Genomic DNA, 20,085 nt, shown 5'->3' on the forward strand with positions numbered 1-20,085 from the left:
ATCTTGTTGTTTTAATTAGCATTTCTTTAATTATCAGTGAGATCCAGAATCTTTTCATATGGGTATTAGTTATTTCTTTTTCTGTGAACTGCCTGATGGTATCTTCACCCTGGTTTTTCTGTTGGCTGTCAGTCTTTATCTTCTGATAAAGGGCTCACTGTTTCTTAAGGAAACGAGCCCTGTGTCTGGCCCCGTGTGGTAAATAAGGCCCCCCAGTTTGTCCTTATATCTCTGCTGTCTGCTAGCAGCATCCGTTGCCAGCTGCTTGGTGCAGTGGGGTAGGGGGGGAGCCACACGCCCCCAGTCACCTTGCCAGCCTGGGCCTCTCCTGCTCCCTGTGCCCGCCTGCCCTGCCCTTGGTGCACCCCAAAGGCCAGCCCCTCCCTTTACAGAATCCTCTTCTGAACATTTATGGCTAGATTTTCACCTTCAACTCAATTCCAGCTATTTGCCTTTCACTCTTCAGCATCCTTTACTCCTCATAATTTCTGATAATGAGGATATCCCTTTGTAGTTTCTAGCCCTATGATAGATTTTTTTTAAATATATATTTTTAAAATTAATTAATTAATTAATTTTTGGCTGCGTTGGGTCTTCGTTGCTGCACGTGGGCTTTCTCTAGTTGCGGTGAGTGTGGGCTACTCTTCTTTGCGGTGCGTAGGCTTCTCATTGCGTTGGCTTCTCTTGTTGTGGAGCACGGGCTCTAGGAGCGTGGGCTTCAGCAGTTGTGGCACGCAGGCTCAGTAGTTGTAGCTTGCAGGTTCTAGACCGCAGGCTCAGTACTTGTGGTGCACGGGCTTAGTTGCTCCATGGCATGTGGGATCTTTCTGGACCAGGGCTCAAACCCGTGTCCCCTGCATTGGCAGGCGGATTCTTAACCACTGTGCCACGAGGGAAGTCTGTTTCTTCTGGTTTTAAACTGTATTTTCTCCAAGATTTCAGGTCTAAAATCATTTGGTAAAATGTTTATTTTACCCAAGACATTTTAACAAGCTTGCATTGTCAAGCCACCCTCTCTTTCACACAAACCAGATGACCACGGAGATGTTTTTGAATTGATTAAATGAATGAATGAATGAATAAAATCGCCTCTAGACCAGAGGCTGCCAATCAACCCGTCCTGGGCTGGGTGCCCGGTAACCCTGACCACAAGGAGATGGAAGAACACCAGGGGGCGCTCTATACAGGCCACAGCCCCTTCTCCAGTTAATACTAAAGTCTCAGGTGTGGCTTCTTGGGCAGTCATTTATTTGTATTAATACTGGCCATCAATAGATGTAATAATAATATCCCTGAATTGGTCAGAGGCATCTCTCAGGCTTCCCGGAGCCTGGGCCCACTGGATCTTCCATGTTGGAAACCCTGGGTGCCCTCTCATCCTTTTCTTGTGCTCTTTTCTGTGCTCCACCCTTTCCCTTCTCCTTCTTTGGTCCTCTCAAAGTCTGATTCTCCTGCTCTCATCCATCTCTACCTGTCTCCATGCCTTTCCCTGTGTGTTCCACAGAACATCAGACTCACAAGATGGTCCTGACAAAAAGGACTCAGGGGTCGAACACATTTGAGCAATGCCGACTTAGTCAACCTCTTGGAGGTGGGTTGGCACATGAGGGCCCCTTGCGAAGTCCTTCAGTGAAGACAGCTTTTCACTGTGCTTAAGCAGCCAGCACCCCAGGCCTGCAGGAGCACTGCTCTGTGCACCCCTTATCAGCATTCTGCAGAACTAGCATTTGCCAGGCCTTGCCATGGGGAGCGCTGGTTCTCAGGCCCCCGGGCGGGAAGTGATTAAACAGCGCTGTTTGCAGTGGCTAGAGGTGTGTGCTGGTGTAACCGTGGAAGCCCAGGGAGTTCTTTCTTCAGAAAGAACCTGGAGCCAGAAGTGACAGGTTTCACCAACTCCCACTGCTACCGGCTGATCTGAAAGAGAAGGCAGAGTCAGAAGCAGGAGCCCAGATGGCAGACCAGTCCCCAGGGCCGGGGAAGACACAGAGCTGCAGAGATTCCCAGGCTGCTTCTTGGGGAGTTCAGCCTCACAAGCTGGTGAACTGAAGCAACTCTTCGCTCCAGGGGACTTATGAGAAAGTTAGTGGGGCAGCACACAGCCTGGGAGAACTGTGGAACAACCAGGCCTCCCGATGGCAGAATAATGGCCGTGCAAGGGCCTGGGGAACCTTCTCTCCAAGGCACTGCCATTAATGTGGCTCAATTTCACTGACACCCCACCCCCACCTGGCTCTCCCATTCAAGCTTCAAAGTCCTGGGAGGGAACATCTGATTGGCCAAGTGGATCAAGCAAACATGCCAGGGGACCCTGTGTGCGCTGACCTGGCTTCTGGGAGGGGAGGGCCCAGCAGCCTCCAGTTTGCCTGGCTCCTCCTGCAACCAGTAAATGGGCCCCTGGCAGTGTGCCAGGCTTGTTGGAGGGAAACCAAGGCCCTGCAGAAAGCAGCTGAGGAAGATTCAGTACTTACAAGGCCAGGTTTTGAGCAGGTGAAGAATAAGCATCACCTGAGGTTAGTCCTGAGGCTCCTGAATCAGGAAAGCTGGTGCGTCCAGAAGATTCAAGTTTGGCTGCGGGTGCCCTGGCCAGACTGGTCAGTGTCAGTCACACCAGCTCCTTAGAGAGGAGGGTGGAGACTCCACAGGAGCCCTCTGTGGTGGCGAAAACTATTCAGGGCTCCTTTCAGAATGTGGGCTTGCTCTTAAGAAATCCTTTTGTTGTGTTTCTGAGATCTAGCAATAAGGACCCATTTAGTGAAAAGAGTAACAGTGAAAACGATAGCTAACATTTAGGAAGTGCTTACCAGGAGCAGGCACAACCCCATCATCTCTATTTTATAAATCAGGAAACTGAATCACACAGAGGCCACTCGCTTGCCCTGGCTTCAGAGCCACAAAGAGGCAGATCTGAACCCAGGTCTCTTAACTCTGGAGCCTACACCCTTGGTCCCTGAGCAGTACTGCGTCTAGGTCTTAGTCCTATACACAGGCTGACCATATGTCCCTGTTTATGCTGGTTGCCCTGGCACAATTATTAACAGTGTCTCCTTTCACTCACCAAAGTGTTCTGGTTTGGATGACAAATTTTAAGGAAAGTAGGGTAGGTGGAACTAGGATTAGCATCATAAGATGCTGATGGGCAGAGTTTGGAAAACCCAGTCCACAGCTGCTCTCACTGTGCCAGAACTCTGGCTCTCAGTACTCATTCTCCCAGGGTGGGTCTGCATTATATTAGTGACATGGCCTTCACTGCCCCTGGATACTCGGGCACTTTGTAAGGAAGGCTTCCAGGATTTCCATACCCCAAAGCTCTTTGTTTCTATTTGGACAAAGAGCTTAGTTTTCTCCCTGCTCCCACACCCCTACATCTACTTACCAGGGTCTTCTCCCTGTTTTCATACATTACCTGGCTAGGAAAGCAGCCACTGTGGTCCCTGGTGCTCCCAGGTAAGGGCAACTATGCCTGAGTGTTTTCCCCAGCGGTGGGTACCGAAGATTAGGGCTTTGGAACCTTCTTGTCCATACTTGCAGGTGAGTCCTGGAAGCATAGGCCTGGGCTCTCCACTTGGACTTGGCTATCCTGGACAGAGTGCCGATGGAAAGAATGATATTGGGTGCCATCTAGCTGGGCACTGGGGAGTCAGAATTGAATGAGATGCAGTCCTTTCTTCAAACTGTTCACAGGCCAGAGGGAGGGCAGACTGCTACAAAATCAGCCCTACAGTTAATAAGTAAAGCTGTGGGCACAAAGTGCATCTCAAGCACAAAAGAGGAAATGAACAGAGAACGTGTATCAGTCAACTATTGTCACAACAATGCTGCATAACAAATGACCCCATAATTCAATAACTTACTGTTACAAGCATTTATTTCTGGCTCATGTGTCTGCACACTGACTGGGGCAGCCCTGACAATTTCAGCTGGGCCTGGTTAGACTGGCTCCTGGGCATGGATTACATGGAGGTCTACCCTGCCTCTCATTCTCCTGGAACCACTGGGCCATGCAGGGAAAGATGTGCTTGTGGCAATGGCAGAAACACGAGTGGGCGGGCTCTGCCACCAGCTCATGACAAGGCTGTACTCCAGGTCTTGTCTCCAAATATCTCACTGGCCGAAGCAAGTCACATAGCAGAGCCCAAGAGCAAAGGGGCCTGGAGGTATACCACTGCCAAAGCGGGAAGGCAGAGAAGTAAATATTTGCCAAGCAATAATCCAGAACATACAAAAGGTTTCACAGAGGAGGTGTCACTTGACCTTGGTCTTGAAGGAGAAGTTGGGTTTTTCCAGGTGAATATGGGCTAGGGCACTGCTATCAAAAGGATGAAGTGTGTGTGTGTGTGTGTGTGTGTGTGTGTGTGTGTGTGTGTGTGTGTGTGTTGGGGGCAGGTGCTGTTAAGGTAGTGGTGGTGGCCTGGTCATAGAGGCCCCCTGAGCCAGAAATCTGGCATGTCCTTTCTTTGAAAACAAGGGACTTCCCCGGTGGTCCAGTGGTTAAGACTCTGTGCTCCCAATGCAGGGGGCATGGGCTGGATCCCTGGTTGGGGAACTAAGATCCCACATGCTGCGTGGTGTGGCCAAAAAAAAGAAAAAAGAAAACAATACTCTCTGGGTTCCCCACCCTAGTCAGTTTCTTTATTTCCAAATTCTAAGACTTCAACTATGTGCCACCAAATACAAGTTGAAGACTCTTTTCAGCAAGGAGTCATACTGGAAAGTATTAGCGCTTGTCCCTATGTTGGGGATTTATGCCAGTTTCACTGGGCATAAATCAGCCAATTTTATAGTCCGCCTACCCCCTTTTCAGAATTGAGGTCTCCAGCCTTGCTCCTAGCAGCCACCCCTCTTGGCTGTGACCACCAAAGCCCTCCCTGAACAGACTTCTTGGGGACAAGTCAAGTCAAACATGAGGTGAATCAAAGTAAAGAACTCAAGAATGGAGGGCTGGGAAACCCACTCCAAAAGGATTGGCAGTGAGCAGGGGACCCGCGCACGCACAGAACAGGGGCCAAACAATGGTGGGAAGGATGGTTACAGGACAGGATGCAGGTAGTTACAAACCTTGACAATGTAAAAATAAGAACTCACAACATTTGGGAGGGGGGAAGAGATAGGAAGTGGGTGAGCTCATTTCCTCATCCTAAATCCGCAGGCTGTCAAGAGATGCCATCTACAGTTGAAGCATATTTAAAGAATGAATTCAGCCTCTGGATATTTTTCTTTCCTTTTAATTATTTGCAGCTTGGCAATTTCTTTAGTTACATTTAGGCTTCTTCTTTTTTTTTTTTTTCCTTTCTGTTGAACACTTTTTCCAAAAAGAGCATGCACTGTGTGAACACTTTTTGGTAAAAATTTCCATCAATCTACCTGTCCTTTTCTCTGAACAGGTGCATAGACAGATGTCTCCATCGATGCTTCTGGGGGTGCTGGCTTTCCAGAGCACTTGAAAATTTTCTTTTTTGTGCTCTTCAGTGTTACTGGAAGTTCTTTCTTTTTATTTATTTATTTATTTGGCTGCTGCTGGGTCTTAGTTGCAGCACGTGGGATCTTTTAATTGCTGCATGCGGTCTCTTTTAGTTGCAGGGCTCTTTTAGTTGCAGCATGTGGGATCTAGTTCCGCTACCAGGGATCGAACCCAGGACCCCTGCATTGGGAGTCTTAACCACTGGACTACCAGAGAAGTCCCTTGAATTTCTTATAATGTGCGTGCACTATTATTGTAGAAGCAAAGCCTTTTATTTAAAAACTGAAAATACATTTCTGGAAAAGAGAAAATTGGGCGCTCCCTTCTGGTTCGCGCTTCCTGCGTGCGCTGCCGGACAGTCTGGTTCCCGGGTGGGTGAGGGGGGCGGTCCAGCCCCTGGGAGGCGTGGGTGCGTGGCCCTGGCACGGGAGGCCCGGCGGTGCTGCTTCCCCAGCTCCGCCAGCACGTTTGAACCTTGGGGACCTGGCCGCGTGCAGGGTCTGTGCTCCACGTGTCACCGGGTGACTCTGTGCCGCTCTGGGCCTGCTTCCTCATCCGGAAACCCGAGAAGCCATCCTTGGCCTGCCTCACGTCCAGGTTGCTGTGAGGGATGTGTGATGTGTAGGGTCTGAGTGTCCACAGTGGAGCGGTCACTAGAGAGACATTAATACACTCTGCCATCATAGGATTCGATTCTAAGCCACGGTGCCGCCACCCCAGGCTAAAGGTTAAATTGGAGAGGAGAGGGTCAGGTGGCACTGCCGGCTGTTTCCAGGTCCCAACAGCCACTCTATGCTGCAGCTCCATCTAGTGTCCACATGGGGACACAGGCCCATATAACTGGCTTAGGGTAAAATTTCCATGCTTGCAAATGGTAAAGGGCTCATTAGGCAAGCAGGACCTAAATACGACCAGTTTAAAACACTCCTCCCCATACTAAGATTTGGAATTTCAAAGCAAGCATTATACAAATTCAGCACTTATAAAGATGTGTGCATCCTTTGTTTGAAAGGACAGCGAATTCGTGCAACAAATGATATTTATAATAATTGACATTTATTGAGTGTTTATGATGTGCTTGGCACAATTCTAAGTGCTTTCATTATGAGTTCATTGCATCCTCTACAAAGCTGTGAAACCAGGGTGGGGTTGGAGGTACTTATTTTTTCGCTTTAAGATAAGAACCCTGGGGCACACAAAGATAAAAGTAAAACCTGTCACTCTGCTAATTTCTGAGGGGAGGCAGAGGCTGCCTAGTGGGCCAGAGAGGAGGAGGGAGCCAGATGGGAAGCTACTGTCAGGCTCAGGAGAGGGAGAATGGGGGCTGAGACAGTCCTCCGGGACTCAGGCTGGATCTGAGGGGAGGAGGAGAGCTATGCGGAAGGGCTCGCTCTCCAGCTTGAGCATCAGGGTAGTTAGAGGCTGTGATCCGAGAGGGCGGACAGTAGTTAGCAGTTTGAACATATTTACAGTAAGTCCCCTACATACAAACCTGCAAGTTGCGAACTTTCAAAGATGCGAACGTGCATCCGGTTGCAGCAAGGAAGCTGTGCCATCAGCGTCAGGCGTGAGTGAAACTGCAGCTCGCCCTCCGTCTCCTATTGCTGACGATCCTTCAGCTCTACCATCTCCCACCTCCTCTCCCTCCTCCAGTCAGTAACTCTTCTTGCCTGTTCACTCGATGCCAGCCCCTGGATGCCAGCTGTTGTACTATACTACTGTACTTCTCAAGGTACTGTACTGTAAGATTAAAAATGTTTTCTTTGGGTTTCCCTGGTAGTGCAGTGGTTAAGAATCCGCCTGCCAATGCAGGGGGCACAGGTTCGAGCCCTGGTCTGGGAAGACCCCACAGGCCACGGAGCAACTAAGCCCGTGCGCCACAACTACTGAGCCTGCACTCTAGAGCCCACGAGCCACAACTACTGAAGCCCGCGAACCACAACTACTGAGCCCGTGCACCCAGAGCCCGTGCTCCACAAGAGAAGCCACCGCAGTGAGAAGCCCGTGCACCCTGTGCACTGCAATGAAGAGTAGCCCCCGCTCGCCGCAACTAGAGAAAGCCCGCGCGCAGCAACAAAGACCCAAGGCAGCCAAAAATAAATAAAAAATTTTAAAAAGTTCTATTTTTTTTGTGTTTTTAATGTATTATTTGTGTGAAAAGTATGATACACCTATTACAGTACAGTACGATATAGCTGATTGTGTTAGTTGTGTACCTAGGCTAACTTTGTTGGACTTGTGAACGAGCTCTCGGAACTCATTCGTATGTAGGGGACTTACTGTATTGAGCACCTACTACATGCCAGGCACCGTGGCTGTAGAATTCAGGTAGAAGACACAGCCCCTGTCCTCGCAGAGTCGAGAGCCCCGTGGGGAAGGCCGGTGTCCAAGGTGATGATGAACGCTTGCCGGTGTCCACAGATCTGTGAAGGATGGTGCAGCGGGCCGCACAGGGTGGAGTGTGGGTGGGCCTGCGCTGACAGGCAGGTGGGGTAGGAGGCTGGATGTGGGAGGTCATCAGCTTGGAGGTGACGGCCTGGGGACAGTGTGTCTGAGAGGAGATGGCAGTGGAGGAGGGTACACATAGGAGATGGATATGCCCTGAGAGAACAAGGGGAAAAGGATTTACTGGAGCCGGAGAGAGGACCTAGGGGGAAAGGGAGTGGCCACAGGGCTCAAATGTCAGGGGAGGGCCAAGGAGGAGAGGGACTGGACAGGCCAGAGGAGTTGAGAAGGGAGCTGAGCGTGAGCGACTCTTCCAGGAAGGGAGGGAGGGAGGCAGGGCTGTGGCTGGAGGAGAGTGTGGTTCCATGGTTTGTTTTTAGCAAGGAGGAGACCACCTACATGCTGAGGGGAAGGCGGGCAGGATGGGTATAGATTTGGGCAAGTTTACCAGGAAAAAGGATGGAGTGGGGAGCAGGTGGGAGCCGCTGGGACGCGGAGGGAGCTGCCCCCTGAAGGCCTGGAGCTTCTGGCGGTGAGGAGAGCAGGGCCCTGATGAGGGCCTTGAGGAGAGGAGAGGTCTGGAGTGCCCCTGGATGGCAGGAGAGGGACGGGGTTAAGGGGTTAAGGACAGTGTGTGGTGGTTGGTTCTGGTGGGATTCCTGGTAGAGAAACTTTAAGGGTCAGAGCAGGAGGAGGGCTGGTGAGGGCATCATGAAGGCCTCTGACCCAGTGGGCTAGACCGGGGAAGGAAGGGACAGGAGAGGACAGGCAGGCTGAGAGGAGGCACAAGGAACAGAATCCTCGGTGGGGTCAAATAACGGGGTGTGTGTGGACCAGAGTAGAAATGGTGGCTCAGGAAGTTAGGGTCAGAGACCGGATTTCTAGGATTTCAGAAGAGTCACCTTTATGACAAGCCCTGCGTGTGGCTGGGGAAGTGGGTCTCTGAAGGCAGCTGACGCTGTTTGCTGTTGGATAGGCCGGGGCTGTGAGCCCTGCTGGGACATGGGGAGGGGCTCTGGGGGTAGAAAACAGAGTCCAAGTCTTTGGTGAAACGGGAGAAAGGGCTAGAGACCCGGTACATGAGGCAGAGTAGCTGGGGGAGGAGCATCAGTGGCCTGAACCTCAGAAGGGGAGGGGTTTTAGGGGAGGGCAGGCGCGGGGTCTGGAAGGGGCGCCAGCAGGGGGAGCAGAATCCTGAGCCCCTCCAATGATGTCTCTGTCCTGGGTCCACGCGGCTTCAAAGGAACAGCGTGCCTCCACTTCCTTCTGAACTTCTCTCAGGACTGGGCGCAACAGCAAGTATTAAGAACACGTGAGAAGCGGGCCACGGACCAGAAATCTCTAACTGCAGGCTGAGCTGAGCGAGGAGGGCTCTCCGCCAGTTCACCTCACCCGAGGCTGAAGAAAAACACCAAATGCACATACAACCTTATTGTGCTGCTTTTTAATTACGAAAGATGTAAAATGATGCAGTATAAAACTTGGAAGCTACTTTATACAAATTCCAATCTTTAAATATTGTTTAACAAGGGACCTGGGAACTAGGATACTGGCGGGAAGTCTGATTAGTTGCTGTGATGGTTCCATCACGAAGCAGTGGAAGACACACGCTCGGAACCGTCTGTGCATGAATCAGAAGAGCCGATGAGAGGCGGAGTTGGAAATGTCTTCAAATATGCAAATGGACTGGAATATAGATTTCAGCTCGGGTAATATACAGTAGACTTAGGAGAAATGAAACAGGACAATGGAGAATTCATGTTGATCTTGACATCATCAAAGTTTCTCCTGACACTGTATGTCCTGAAAACCACAAACGTACAGAAGGGAAAAATAGAAAATACAGATAGGTTTTTAGTGCTATGCTGTTTAACTGCTAGTAAATGAGAGTAGTACAACCATCGATTTCTTGTGAAAAACTAAATATTGAAAAATAGTTTACTCTGAAGTCTGCAGCCACTTCAGATGCCGAGGACCACGCCTGGTTTGTTGCAAAGGCAGCAGTGAGAAGGTCAGGGCGACCCCTGTCCTTGGGTGTCCTTGACACCATGTAAGCAACGTGGGTTATATAATGCCCAAAACCTTTTCACAGGAAAAGATGGGACGGATGGACCTCAGGACAAATTGAATTCAGTGCTAAACCTCACTGTCATCATTATACTACCCCAAACAAGTCACTTTTCCCAGGAGCCTCCATTTCCACGAGTCCCTGGCGAATGCCCAGGGGGAGCACACTTCGTCCTGTAGGTCTCGGGGTCTCCAGCTGTAAGACTGCGCTGCTGTGCAAAGAGAGTTGGGACCCTGACACTAGTGATCCCCATGGGTAAGGCACTGTGTAAAAAGCAAATTATCCTGGAACCTCCATTTTTCAAAAAAAACCTCTCTTAACACATCAGCACTCCTCCCTGTCTGAAAGGCCAGATCAGATTTGGGGGTCTCTGACACAGGAAAGGCAGCCAGGATCTGGCTTCTTTTGGCACACTGGGGTGCTGTGTACGATGAAAGGCCCTTTTACTTTAACAAAAACTCACTGCCCTCTGAGATCGGGAAGTTTAACTGGGGATATGGCTTCGAAGGGGAGGCCAACTGCCTCTCCCTGAGCCAGAGCTCAGGCAGGGAGGACTCTGGTTTGACTTCCTAATTCAGTAGCAGGGGTTCAGGGTGAACGTGAGGCGGGAAGACTTGGGCTCCACAGTGAAGATGGAGCAGTGCACGGTCGAGGTTACTGGAAAGACTGGAGGGAAGGGATCCCCCTGAAGACAGAAGGAAATGGGACAAGGTCTGGAGAGGTTAACAGCCCAGGACCCTGTGACAGACCCCTCCGGCCACCAGGCACACGTGTCAGATTCAGACCCACAAGATGCAGCCTTGCTTCTTTGGGTGGGAGCAGTCTGGACCCTTCAGCAACACCCCTGGTGTCTCCTGGAAGGACACCGGCTGTCTGGGCAAAGGCTCCGGCATCTTCATCCCTCCTTCAGTGTGTCTGTCCTCTCTGTGCTGTCTACCCATGCCCGCATTCGGCCCTGTTGCCCACCCTCCTCCCCAGACGGCTTCCAAACCCACCCATCAGGTTTCTGGTCAAGGGCTGGCCTGGACTAAGTCAGAGGGGGCAGGTGGTGGTGGAAATATAGTAATACTGTTTTGTGCTAAGAAACTGATGACTAATGATGGTTTCATAAATTAGGCCTTCATTTTACTATAGACTATTTCTTCCACCTCAGAGAATGAATCTCTTCCTAACGCAATCGAGAGCAAAACCTGGGTCTGAGAGGGAAGATCTTTTGAGGTGGCCAGGACCCCTGAGGTCCCGGCAGGTGGGAGGCCTCAGTTTGCTGAGCCATTCTGGATGCACTCAGAAGACAGTTTCCACCTACCTGCATACTCTGGAGGAGAACAGGGCGTGCAGTCTAACCGTGGATTTGGTCACCTAGTGTTAAAAGCATATTAAAGTGCGTGCTTAACTTAACCACAGGCACAAGTGTTAGAAAAGCTGAAGCTCTGAGAAGATTTGGTAAGGAATAGGAACAGTGAAAGATTAGACTGCCTCACAGCAAAGCAGATTCATTCATTCGTGCATTCATTCACTCATTCACGTGTGCATTCAACGCACGGTTCTGCAGCACCTGCCCAGCGCCAGGCACTTGTTAGGTGCTAGGGGTTTGATGATGACTAAGGCACAGTCCCTGCCCTCAAGGAGCTTACGGTCTAGTGGGGTTACATGAACCACCTCCATTCCACAGAGAAACAGCTTCCCTTTGCTGCTGCGCAGCTGCTGGGTGGGCCCGATCCAGACCTCCAGCCACTCCCTCCAGCTGGTCTGTAGAGAGGGAGGCCTGTATGGTCCAGAACTTGTCTGGAGGACTTCGTGTGTCTCTGAGATACCTGCAGCCCCCTTTCTCTCTTCCCCAGCCTCCAAGAAGAAGCACCGTTCTCTTCAGGCTCATCTATTACCAGGGGATTTTTTTTTTTTTTTTTTTTTTTTCAGTGACTGAATAAAATAGTCTTCCTTTTCCTCTTGTCCATAGGAAAAGGGGTTCTGAAGCAGCAGAAAAGAGATTACAAACTGGGGGGGGGAAACAAATTAGAATTCAGTTTGCTTAACTCAAGTCTGTTCTTGGACTTGTGGTAAAAAGCCTTCTTCATGTTAGAATTGAGGCCTCTGAGAGAGCCCTGGCCCTCCGCTCTGCCCTGGAACATCCTGCCGCCGCTGAGGCACGACGGCCAGATCAGAGAAGGCATCGTGGGGCTGTGGTACCGTTGCTGGATGCTGAGCCAACTTCCGAAGGCCTGTGGCCCCTAACCGCCCCCCACTCCGGGTCCTTTCTTCAGTGTTGATTGAGATCAGTGGTTCTGAGCACTACACAAGGCTACTGAGGCCTCTCGTTATATTTTTACACATTGACCGATTAGATGACCAGTAAAAGATGTAACGGTTGTGGTGATGACCAATTCATCGGAAGCCCCAGAGCAGCCTGCCTGCAGCAACAGGACCTGTGCTGCAGGCCTGAGGGGCGGCGCCCAGCTCTGTGGTCTAGAATGAGCCACGGCGTCTGAGATGGGACCTCGTCTGAGAGCTGGGAGCCAAGGAATTGGTTCTTTCCGTGTCAGAAGCCCGAGATAACTAAAGCCCAGGGGGTGTAGCTGGCTCTGTTCTATTCCGTTCTGTTTCAGCTGTTTCAGAAATAAGTCCTCCTGTTCCGTTCCCTTCTGCTCACAGTCGGTCAGCTCGAAACGTCTCTTCAATAGAGGGGTCGAGCAGGCCCAGGCTGGAATCACTTAACATGCTAAGTCCGTCCAGGCTCAGGGGTTCGATCTGGAGCTCTTCTTCCAATGGAAACGGAGTGTCCACGTTTAGGCTGACCTCGGGCATGCCTGCCAGAGCACTGCCGAGGTCTTTGAACAGGCTGGTGCTCGAGTCTTCTGGAAAGAGCAGCGGGAGGGGAAAACAATGCGGATTAGGAGGTGTGAGGGCCCAGGTCACTAAGAGGACACAAGTGATGACAACCCCCAAAACGCCGTTCCTGTCATCTTCCCAACCAGGACAGTCATCACCTGTGTCCCAACCACTCCTGGGCCTACGGTTTTGCTCTGGAATCTATGTTCTTTTCAGTCAGTCCCACAACTCCCAGTTTTGCAGGTTTTCTCCCTTGGAACAGTTGTCAATCACGGGAAATTAAGTAGTTCGGAAAAGGCTTGGGTCACCAGGCCCCTTCCCCACTGCCTCACAGTCTCTGGGGCTGGACACCTGCATCTCGGAAAGGTAAAGTTGAGCTGCAGGACTTTCATTTTCTGCCTTATATAATGTTATGTTGTTTAAACTATCTTACAGTGGTATCTGTAGAAACACAGTGAAATAAAAGAAGCAGCACTCACCTGTCAGGATGGTGTTTGGGAAATTCCCACAGTTGGAATACAGGTTTGGTCTCAAATGAAAGGAGTCCTGTGGTTCTCGGGGACCTTGCTGCACCAGGGGCACCTGGAAGCATCAAAGGTCACGTTGTAAGGGACGGTCTCTATTTCCAAGAACAGAACAGTGCAGTGTGCTCCCGGGGCAAAACCAGACGTGAATGCTCTCTTACAGCCCCTTCTCTCTAGGATCCCAGAGTGCCCGGCCGCTGCGACATCTGCTCAGGCAGGGGGTGCTGCGGTAGAGGAGGGGTCCCTGAGGGCCACACCTGTCCCTGTTTGCACACTGCCTGGCCCTCTATGCCAGCCCAGGAGACACCACTGGCCATGGTTTCTGCGGGCCCTCTGGTCTCAGCCACCTCCCCTGAGGCTCAGTACCCAAAGGCCTCTGGAAACGACCACCTGTGGAGCCCTTCAAAGGCCCTGTCTGTAACCAAGGAAGTGATGGGCTCTTTTCCTCTTTGGTTTCTAGAAAAACGAGAAAGCAGAACCTTCTCCTTCTCTCACGCAGAGGGAGGAACCACAGGCAAGCCCCTCTCTGCAAGAAAGCCTCTGTGAGGATGGGTTAGAACTGGGACCTACTTTATTTATTTTTATTTTTTTGTTAATGAATATTTATTAACTATATAACCTTTGAGTACCAGAGAAACTCCAATATGTACAGATCACCATGAAGTTCCCAGTTTCTGGGGCCTACTTTAGGTGCCGTTCCTGAAATTAATTTTTAAACCATTTAAAAAAATCTTTCAAAAGTAGGAGTTTCCATCATTTTTTCAGAAACACACTGACTCACCTAGACTCAAATGGCTTCTTTAGAAATTGGGGAGGCAAGGACTATTGGTTCTTACCACGAGGCTTCCCCATGGCCTATTCAGGAAACATCTGTCTTTATTTATTTTACTGTTATTATTATTATTATTAAGTTCTGGAAAGTGCTCTTTCTTCTCTCCATAATATATCCTGGAGCCCAAACCATAATTATTGAATACTATAAAATCTAGCGATATTTAAAAATGGTCTGTGTTAGGGAGAAACTAAAAAGAAAAAGAAAAAGGCTGAATGAAAGTACCTTCGGGATTGACCCCTGCCCCAGCCAGGACGAGCTCCCAGGAGGCCACACACTGTGCAGGGCACAGCAACTCAGGCCGAGGCAAAGCCCCTCCCTGGGTCTGAGTCTCCTCAACACGATAGCTAGATCTGTGAATTGCTACGGTTCCTTTCAGCATCAGTGACTCTACAATTCCATGGCTAGAGTGTCATCACAAGTCTTCTACCACTTGTTCAAACAGGTCCTCTGCTGAGGCCTGACAGTTAAATAAGGCAGCCAGCACCAGCCTCTAGGGCTTGGGACGGTGCCAGGCTCTCCTAGCCGCTGAGCACACCGGAGGTCAGAGAAGTGCAGTACCGAGTCTGTTTGGTGTGGGTTCCACGCACAGAAGAGGCCTGACTGAGGCAGTTCCTGCTCCGAGGAAGAGGCAGGCCCCGGCGACCACTCACCTGCTGAGTAAAGGCTGGGCCTGGCCTCATGGACTGCTGGTCAAAGCTCACATCTGGGAAGAAGTTGGTCAAAGATGAGCCCTTCGGGAAAGAAGGAGGGGACCATTTAGCTTGGAACTCGGGGCGACCTAAGCGTTCCCTCCTCCTGGTGTTCCCGGTGGGACTCACCTGGGCTGTGAGGAGCTGGAAGTCGGACTGGGGCAGCGATGGGGCCGCCTGGGGCTGCTGAGCAGCGGTCTCCTGGGCATGGGGCTGCTGCAGCAGAGGCTGGGGGAGGTCCTGGGGCGTGGGGTAAGGGGGCGGGGGTGACACTTGGGCTTGAGCTTCTGTGGGCAGGAAGGAGAGCGGGCTTCGATCTGAGGACGCCATCTGAAAAACAAAGCCACCAACTACTTCGCTTCTGAGTTTCTAGTAGTAAGTCCTTTATGATTAGGAAATGTCAAAGTGAGGAAAAACCCTGAGATTTTCCTCACCCTGATAGTCTATACTATGCTCTGAGAAGCCCAGTTCTGTTCCTTCAAAGTATATCTCAAATCTCACTTCCCCACAAAACATTTTCCATTCACCAACGATTTCTATTGTCTTAAAAAACAAACAAAACAAAACCCAGCCAATTTAACCAGTTTCATCTCAGTTTTCTCAGTGAAAATCATGTTTGTTTTTTCACAGCCAAAACTTCTGGTTAAAAATGGAAGACTGAAAAAAGCATTTAGCTCTGCTGTCTCCCAAAACTCTCCTAAAACCCCTAAAACAACATTAAACAACCATAAACATTAATAAACAACACTAAAACATAAACAACATGAAAGGATAAGTAACAACACGAGGACAAAGATAATGAGAAAGAAGGAAATGGCAACAAAATTTGGAAAACGAAAAGCAGATGGACAAGTAGTAGCTGGCTGAGCAGAGCTGAGAAAGCCAAGTGCTAAGCTGGCAGCGGGGAAAGTCAAGAGACACTCTGGTTTATATCACAGAATCCCTAAAGGGGTCTGGAACTGGGGCAGCAGGCAGCAGCGGGTGAAGATGGAGCTAAACCTGGAGGAGCTCGTGGGCAGCAGTTAGGCTCCAGATCCCTTGCATGGCGGGAGACTGAGGGCTGTGCTCTGGAGAGAGTACAGCTCAGGGTCTCTGGATGGGGTGCACCAGACCCTAGAAGGCGAGGCACTCCTGAAAACACAGGGCTTATGAGAAAGCCCAGTATCGCATCTTGAGTCCTCCACCTCTCTTTCCCAACTCAGCTCTCAGAGTGCTGGGATCTAGGCACATGCCAGGAGCAAGATTGGGATAGCATCCTTTGGGGATCTGACCAGGCTGGGAGAAAATCCAACTTATGACACCAGAGGTTCCCCAAGGAAATGGCTGAGCTAGATCACTCTACCATGAAGACCATACTCAACAAGCCCACCCACCTACACAGAGCTTCCAATCAGTTTTTGTGTGTGTGTCCTGTTCATAAACACGAGCAGGGTGCCAAGGATCACCAGACCATGAGGAAAGCATGTGAATGAAAGTCAGAGACCCAAGGAGACAAACTGAGAAAAGAAACTTGGAGAAGTCTATGTAGGAAGAAGTAGTCATGAAAAACAACATTATCATTATAATATTTAGAGCTATTAAAAAATCCTTATCTGTTAGAAATACATATTAAACTATTTGTAATATGTACTTCTATATACATTTTTTTAAAGTAGGGATATGGAGGACTTCCCTGGTGGTCCAGTGGTTAAGACTCTGCACTTCCAATGCAAGGGGCGTGGGTTCAATCCCTGGTCGGGGAACTTAGACTCCACGTGCTGTGCGGCACAGCCAAAAAATATATACATATAAAAAAAAAAGTAGGGATATGGATAAAACAAGATTATAAAAATGTTGATGATTGTTGAGGCTAGATGATGGGTATAGAGGATTCATTATATTATGTTCTCTACTTCTACGCAATGTGGAAAATTCGTATTACAAAAAATAAAAATAAAAGAAACCGGAATAAAAATTACCACTAAAAACCTCAAAGAGATCAAAGATGATATGGCGTCCATGGAATAAGTATGACACTATAAAAAAGGAACATTCAGAGAAGAAGAAGAAAAAAATTCTTGGCAATTTAAAAGTATGAGAGCAGACATGAAAACCTCAACATAAGGGTGGAAAATAATGGTGAGAAACTCTTCCAGAAAGAAGAGAAAAAAGACAGAGAGAGAAAAGAGGAGAGAAAAAATAAGGACGTTAGAGGAAAAGCACAGGACATCCAACATTCATACATTCAAGAGAAAACAGAGAAAACTGAAGAGAAGAAATTGTTGAAGAAATAATTAAGGAAAATTTCCCAGAAATGAAGGTAATGAGTTTCCAGATTGAAGAAACCCACCAAAGAGCCAGACTCATATCAAGCCACATTATCTTGAAGTTTCAGAACACTAGGGACAAAAAGAAGATCCCACAAGCCTCCTGAGGGGAAAAAAAAGGAGATTTAATTCAAAGTATTAAGAATCAGAATGGCATTGGATTTCTCAATAGTAACTCAAGAAACTAAAAGGCAATGGATTAATACCTTCAAAATTTCAAGAGAAAATTATTTCAAATTTGAATTCTATGCCTAGCCAATTATTAGTTAAATGGTGGGCAGAATGAAGACACGGTGAAGTCACGCCAGGTCACATGTACTCTTTCTTGTAAAGCTACTAGAGGATTCATTTTTAACTGTATTGAGAGGAGATCTACCCAACTCTGAGAGTTTGGGATTGAATAAGTAATACATACAGAGAAAAAAGTAAGACATTTATTAACTCCCAGGAGAAAAAGATGTTCATTTTGTCATTTCATAGTAAACTATGGTTCAACTCTGATTGCATTATTATAACCATGAAAACACTAAACACTGAGTATTGCTCTAATCAAAACTATAATAAACCACATTGTGAAGATGAGGAGGGTGAGTAGGAAATATGTGTGGGGAGTGGGGAGTGAGGGGATTGGGGGAGTTGAAAGAGAACTAACCCCTTATCTTGCATGGTAGGATGTCATTAGATAGTACCTAACACTAAAAATCTAGAACAAAATAAGCATGAAATAATGCTGATATACCAAAGAGAGTAGCTAAAATGGTCAAAAGTAGCCATCTCCAGGCAGTGAGAAATATGGCTAGTCGGGGAGGGAGGGGAAGACAACTGTAATTTCACAACAAGCCCTTTAGAAGTATTTGACTTTTTAAATTATGTGCACGAATAACATTGATTTTTTAAAAAATATTTTAAAATATTTTAAAATATTAAGCAAACAAAAAATGAAAATATCTTTAAAAGAATGCTTTTTATCTCTCCTTAAAATGTAACTAGAAAGCAGGAGTAATATTTTTATATCCTATAAAATAATCTTGCAAAATAGAATTAAAGGCAATCCAATAACATGAAAATAACCATTAAAAAAACAATTATGAAATACCCTCTTACCCTCTCCTGAAAGGGATTACTCATATAATAAAGATCCCGTAGCTACTAATTGGTAAAGAGTGACTAAAAACTGGACCTGCTAACTCCTTCCACTGTGCTCTGTCAACTCTTTCTTGCTAAATCATTACTCATTTATAGTGAAGTGGTGAGTAAGTGATGCTATAATGTATCTAGGGAGTGACCAACAGGTTAAAAACATATTCATTCATGACGGTAGTAAGAGCCACCCTAAGAACTTAGAATAGAAACAAAGTCAACAAGTCAAAATATGACCTTCCCACCCTAAATTTCTGTAACAGGCTTGTGACCTCAAAATGTGCCTCTTTCTAAACAGATTTATTTGGGTCCTTTTACAGAGATATGATCCTATTGTACCTAGTATTTCATCAACAATAGAAGTATTGTTGATGAAATCTGTTGTTGTAATTAGGGAAGAGGTCTAACCCAGTATCAAAGCTTCAGGAAGGTATTTAAATGTCTTCCTTGGCCTTCCTCTGTGGCTCAAAGTGCTCATAGAGTCAATTATTGATCTTCCATACCAAATTGAAAATCCCGACCTGTCTTTCCTTAGCTATTTCAGACATGCCTGGATTGCACCCTCTACACCTGACCCTTTCCTCCAGCTCCAACTTCACCAGAGTACTGCAAACTGTTCAGCATTTGCTTAAGAGCAATCAACACAACAAATCTGCTGTTGGAAAATCATTAGTGCATTCTGAACCATTTGATTTCGCACAGAACTGAGAACTGACTGCATTTCAGACCTCACAGTGCTCGGTGTGAGGACCTAATCCAATTCCTAACTGCTTCAGTCTGTTTCGCTGTTCGTTTGCTTTTACCTGCGAGGCAGGATACGGCTTCAGTGGGCTGGTTGAAGAGAGCTGTCTGCTGAAACTTTGATGTGCTTCGGGGCCAGGAGAAAGCGTGAGAGGGCTGACGGGAGGCTGCCTACGCCGAGAGGGGCCGCTCAGGTTTGTGGTGGAAAGAGACGGGTTGCTAAGGGAGAAGAGACGGAGCGAAGGGTGAAGCGCAGAGGCGTTGGGAGCAGATGCCTGTGGGCGGCTGTTTAGGGAAGAGGAAAGCGCTGTCTTATTGAGCGTGGCCTGGATGGAGGGGTTGCTTCGAGAACTCTGCAGACCTAGAAGACAACACATTCACAAGTTACTTGTCACAATTTCAGACCAAATCTTCTGTTTTCCAAAGATTAAAGAAAACTCGACTTCCTACTACTTGTATTTGATGATGATTCTGTATGAGAAGGAGCTCTGGGCAACTCTCCTACTGAAAATGGTACCAACGGCAAAGAAAAGGTACACTAAGACTGAGAGGGACGAGGCCATCAAGATGAGAATGGCTTTTTCTCAAGAAGAAGACTGTGTAAACCACACTGGGAGAGCTGGACTAGGTAAGCGGGGTGGGGGCAGCAGAGGCGAATGTTCAGTGTACTCTGTTCCCACCCAAGGAACAGACCCCAGGGCTGGACAACCAATTCCGCGCAGGGCCCCTGGAAGCCTCTGTCCCAGGCGCACAGCCAGGACCCTCAGCTGCCTTCACTGAGACTCGTGGCTCTCGGGGAGCTGCCTCACTGGGCCCGGCCCTTTAAACACCCTGAGCACAGCAGCTATGGGACACTCTCCCAGGTCTCCTGCCCCAGGGCTCCTTTCTCTTTGTTTTTCTGGCTCCTGAGAAGTTGTTCATCACGGTCTAATCCAATTCAGGGAAAAGGAAGCTTTTGTTGGTGCTTTGTTTTATTTGAAGGGGAGGGGTGTGAATTTTAGCAAGAGAAAGAGAGTTTGGGAAAGGCATTTCCATGACACATGCTGCAAGGAC

General features: G+C 48.4%; 1 protein-coding gene across 4 annotated transcripts in view; it reads right to left on the reverse strand.

Annotated features, from left to right (window-relative positions):
* Positions 1-9,327: 9,327 nt before the first annotated feature.
* CRTC3 (CREB regulated transcription coactivator 3) overlaps positions 9,328-20,085 on the reverse strand; it is a 113,403-nt gene continuing 102,645 nt past the window's right edge. For 3 of the 4 annotated variants that reach the window (XM_082388363.1, XM_082388361.1, XM_082388364.1), the window contains 5 exons: positions 19,095-19,393; positions 14,975-15,175; positions 14,807-14,887; positions 13,277-13,379; positions 9,328-12,823 (listed from right to left, as the gene is read on the reverse strand). In XM_082388363.1, coding sequence (XP_082244489.1) covers positions 12,615-12,823; positions 13,277-13,379; positions 14,807-14,887; positions 14,975-15,175; positions 19,095-19,393 — 893 coding nt within the window. In that variant the 3' untranslated portion in view covers positions 9,328-12,614. The remainder of the gene's footprint in view (positions 12,824-13,276; positions 13,380-14,806; positions 14,888-14,974; positions 15,176-19,094; positions 19,394-20,085) is intronic. The other variant, XM_082388362.1, reaches the window with a different exon arrangement.

Source organism: Balaenoptera borealis (assembly GCF_965194805.1).
Source record: "Balaenoptera borealis genome assembly, chromosome: 3".
Taxonomy (NCBI): Eukaryota; Metazoa; Chordata; class Mammalia; order Artiodactyla; family Balaenopteridae; genus Balaenoptera; species Balaenoptera borealis.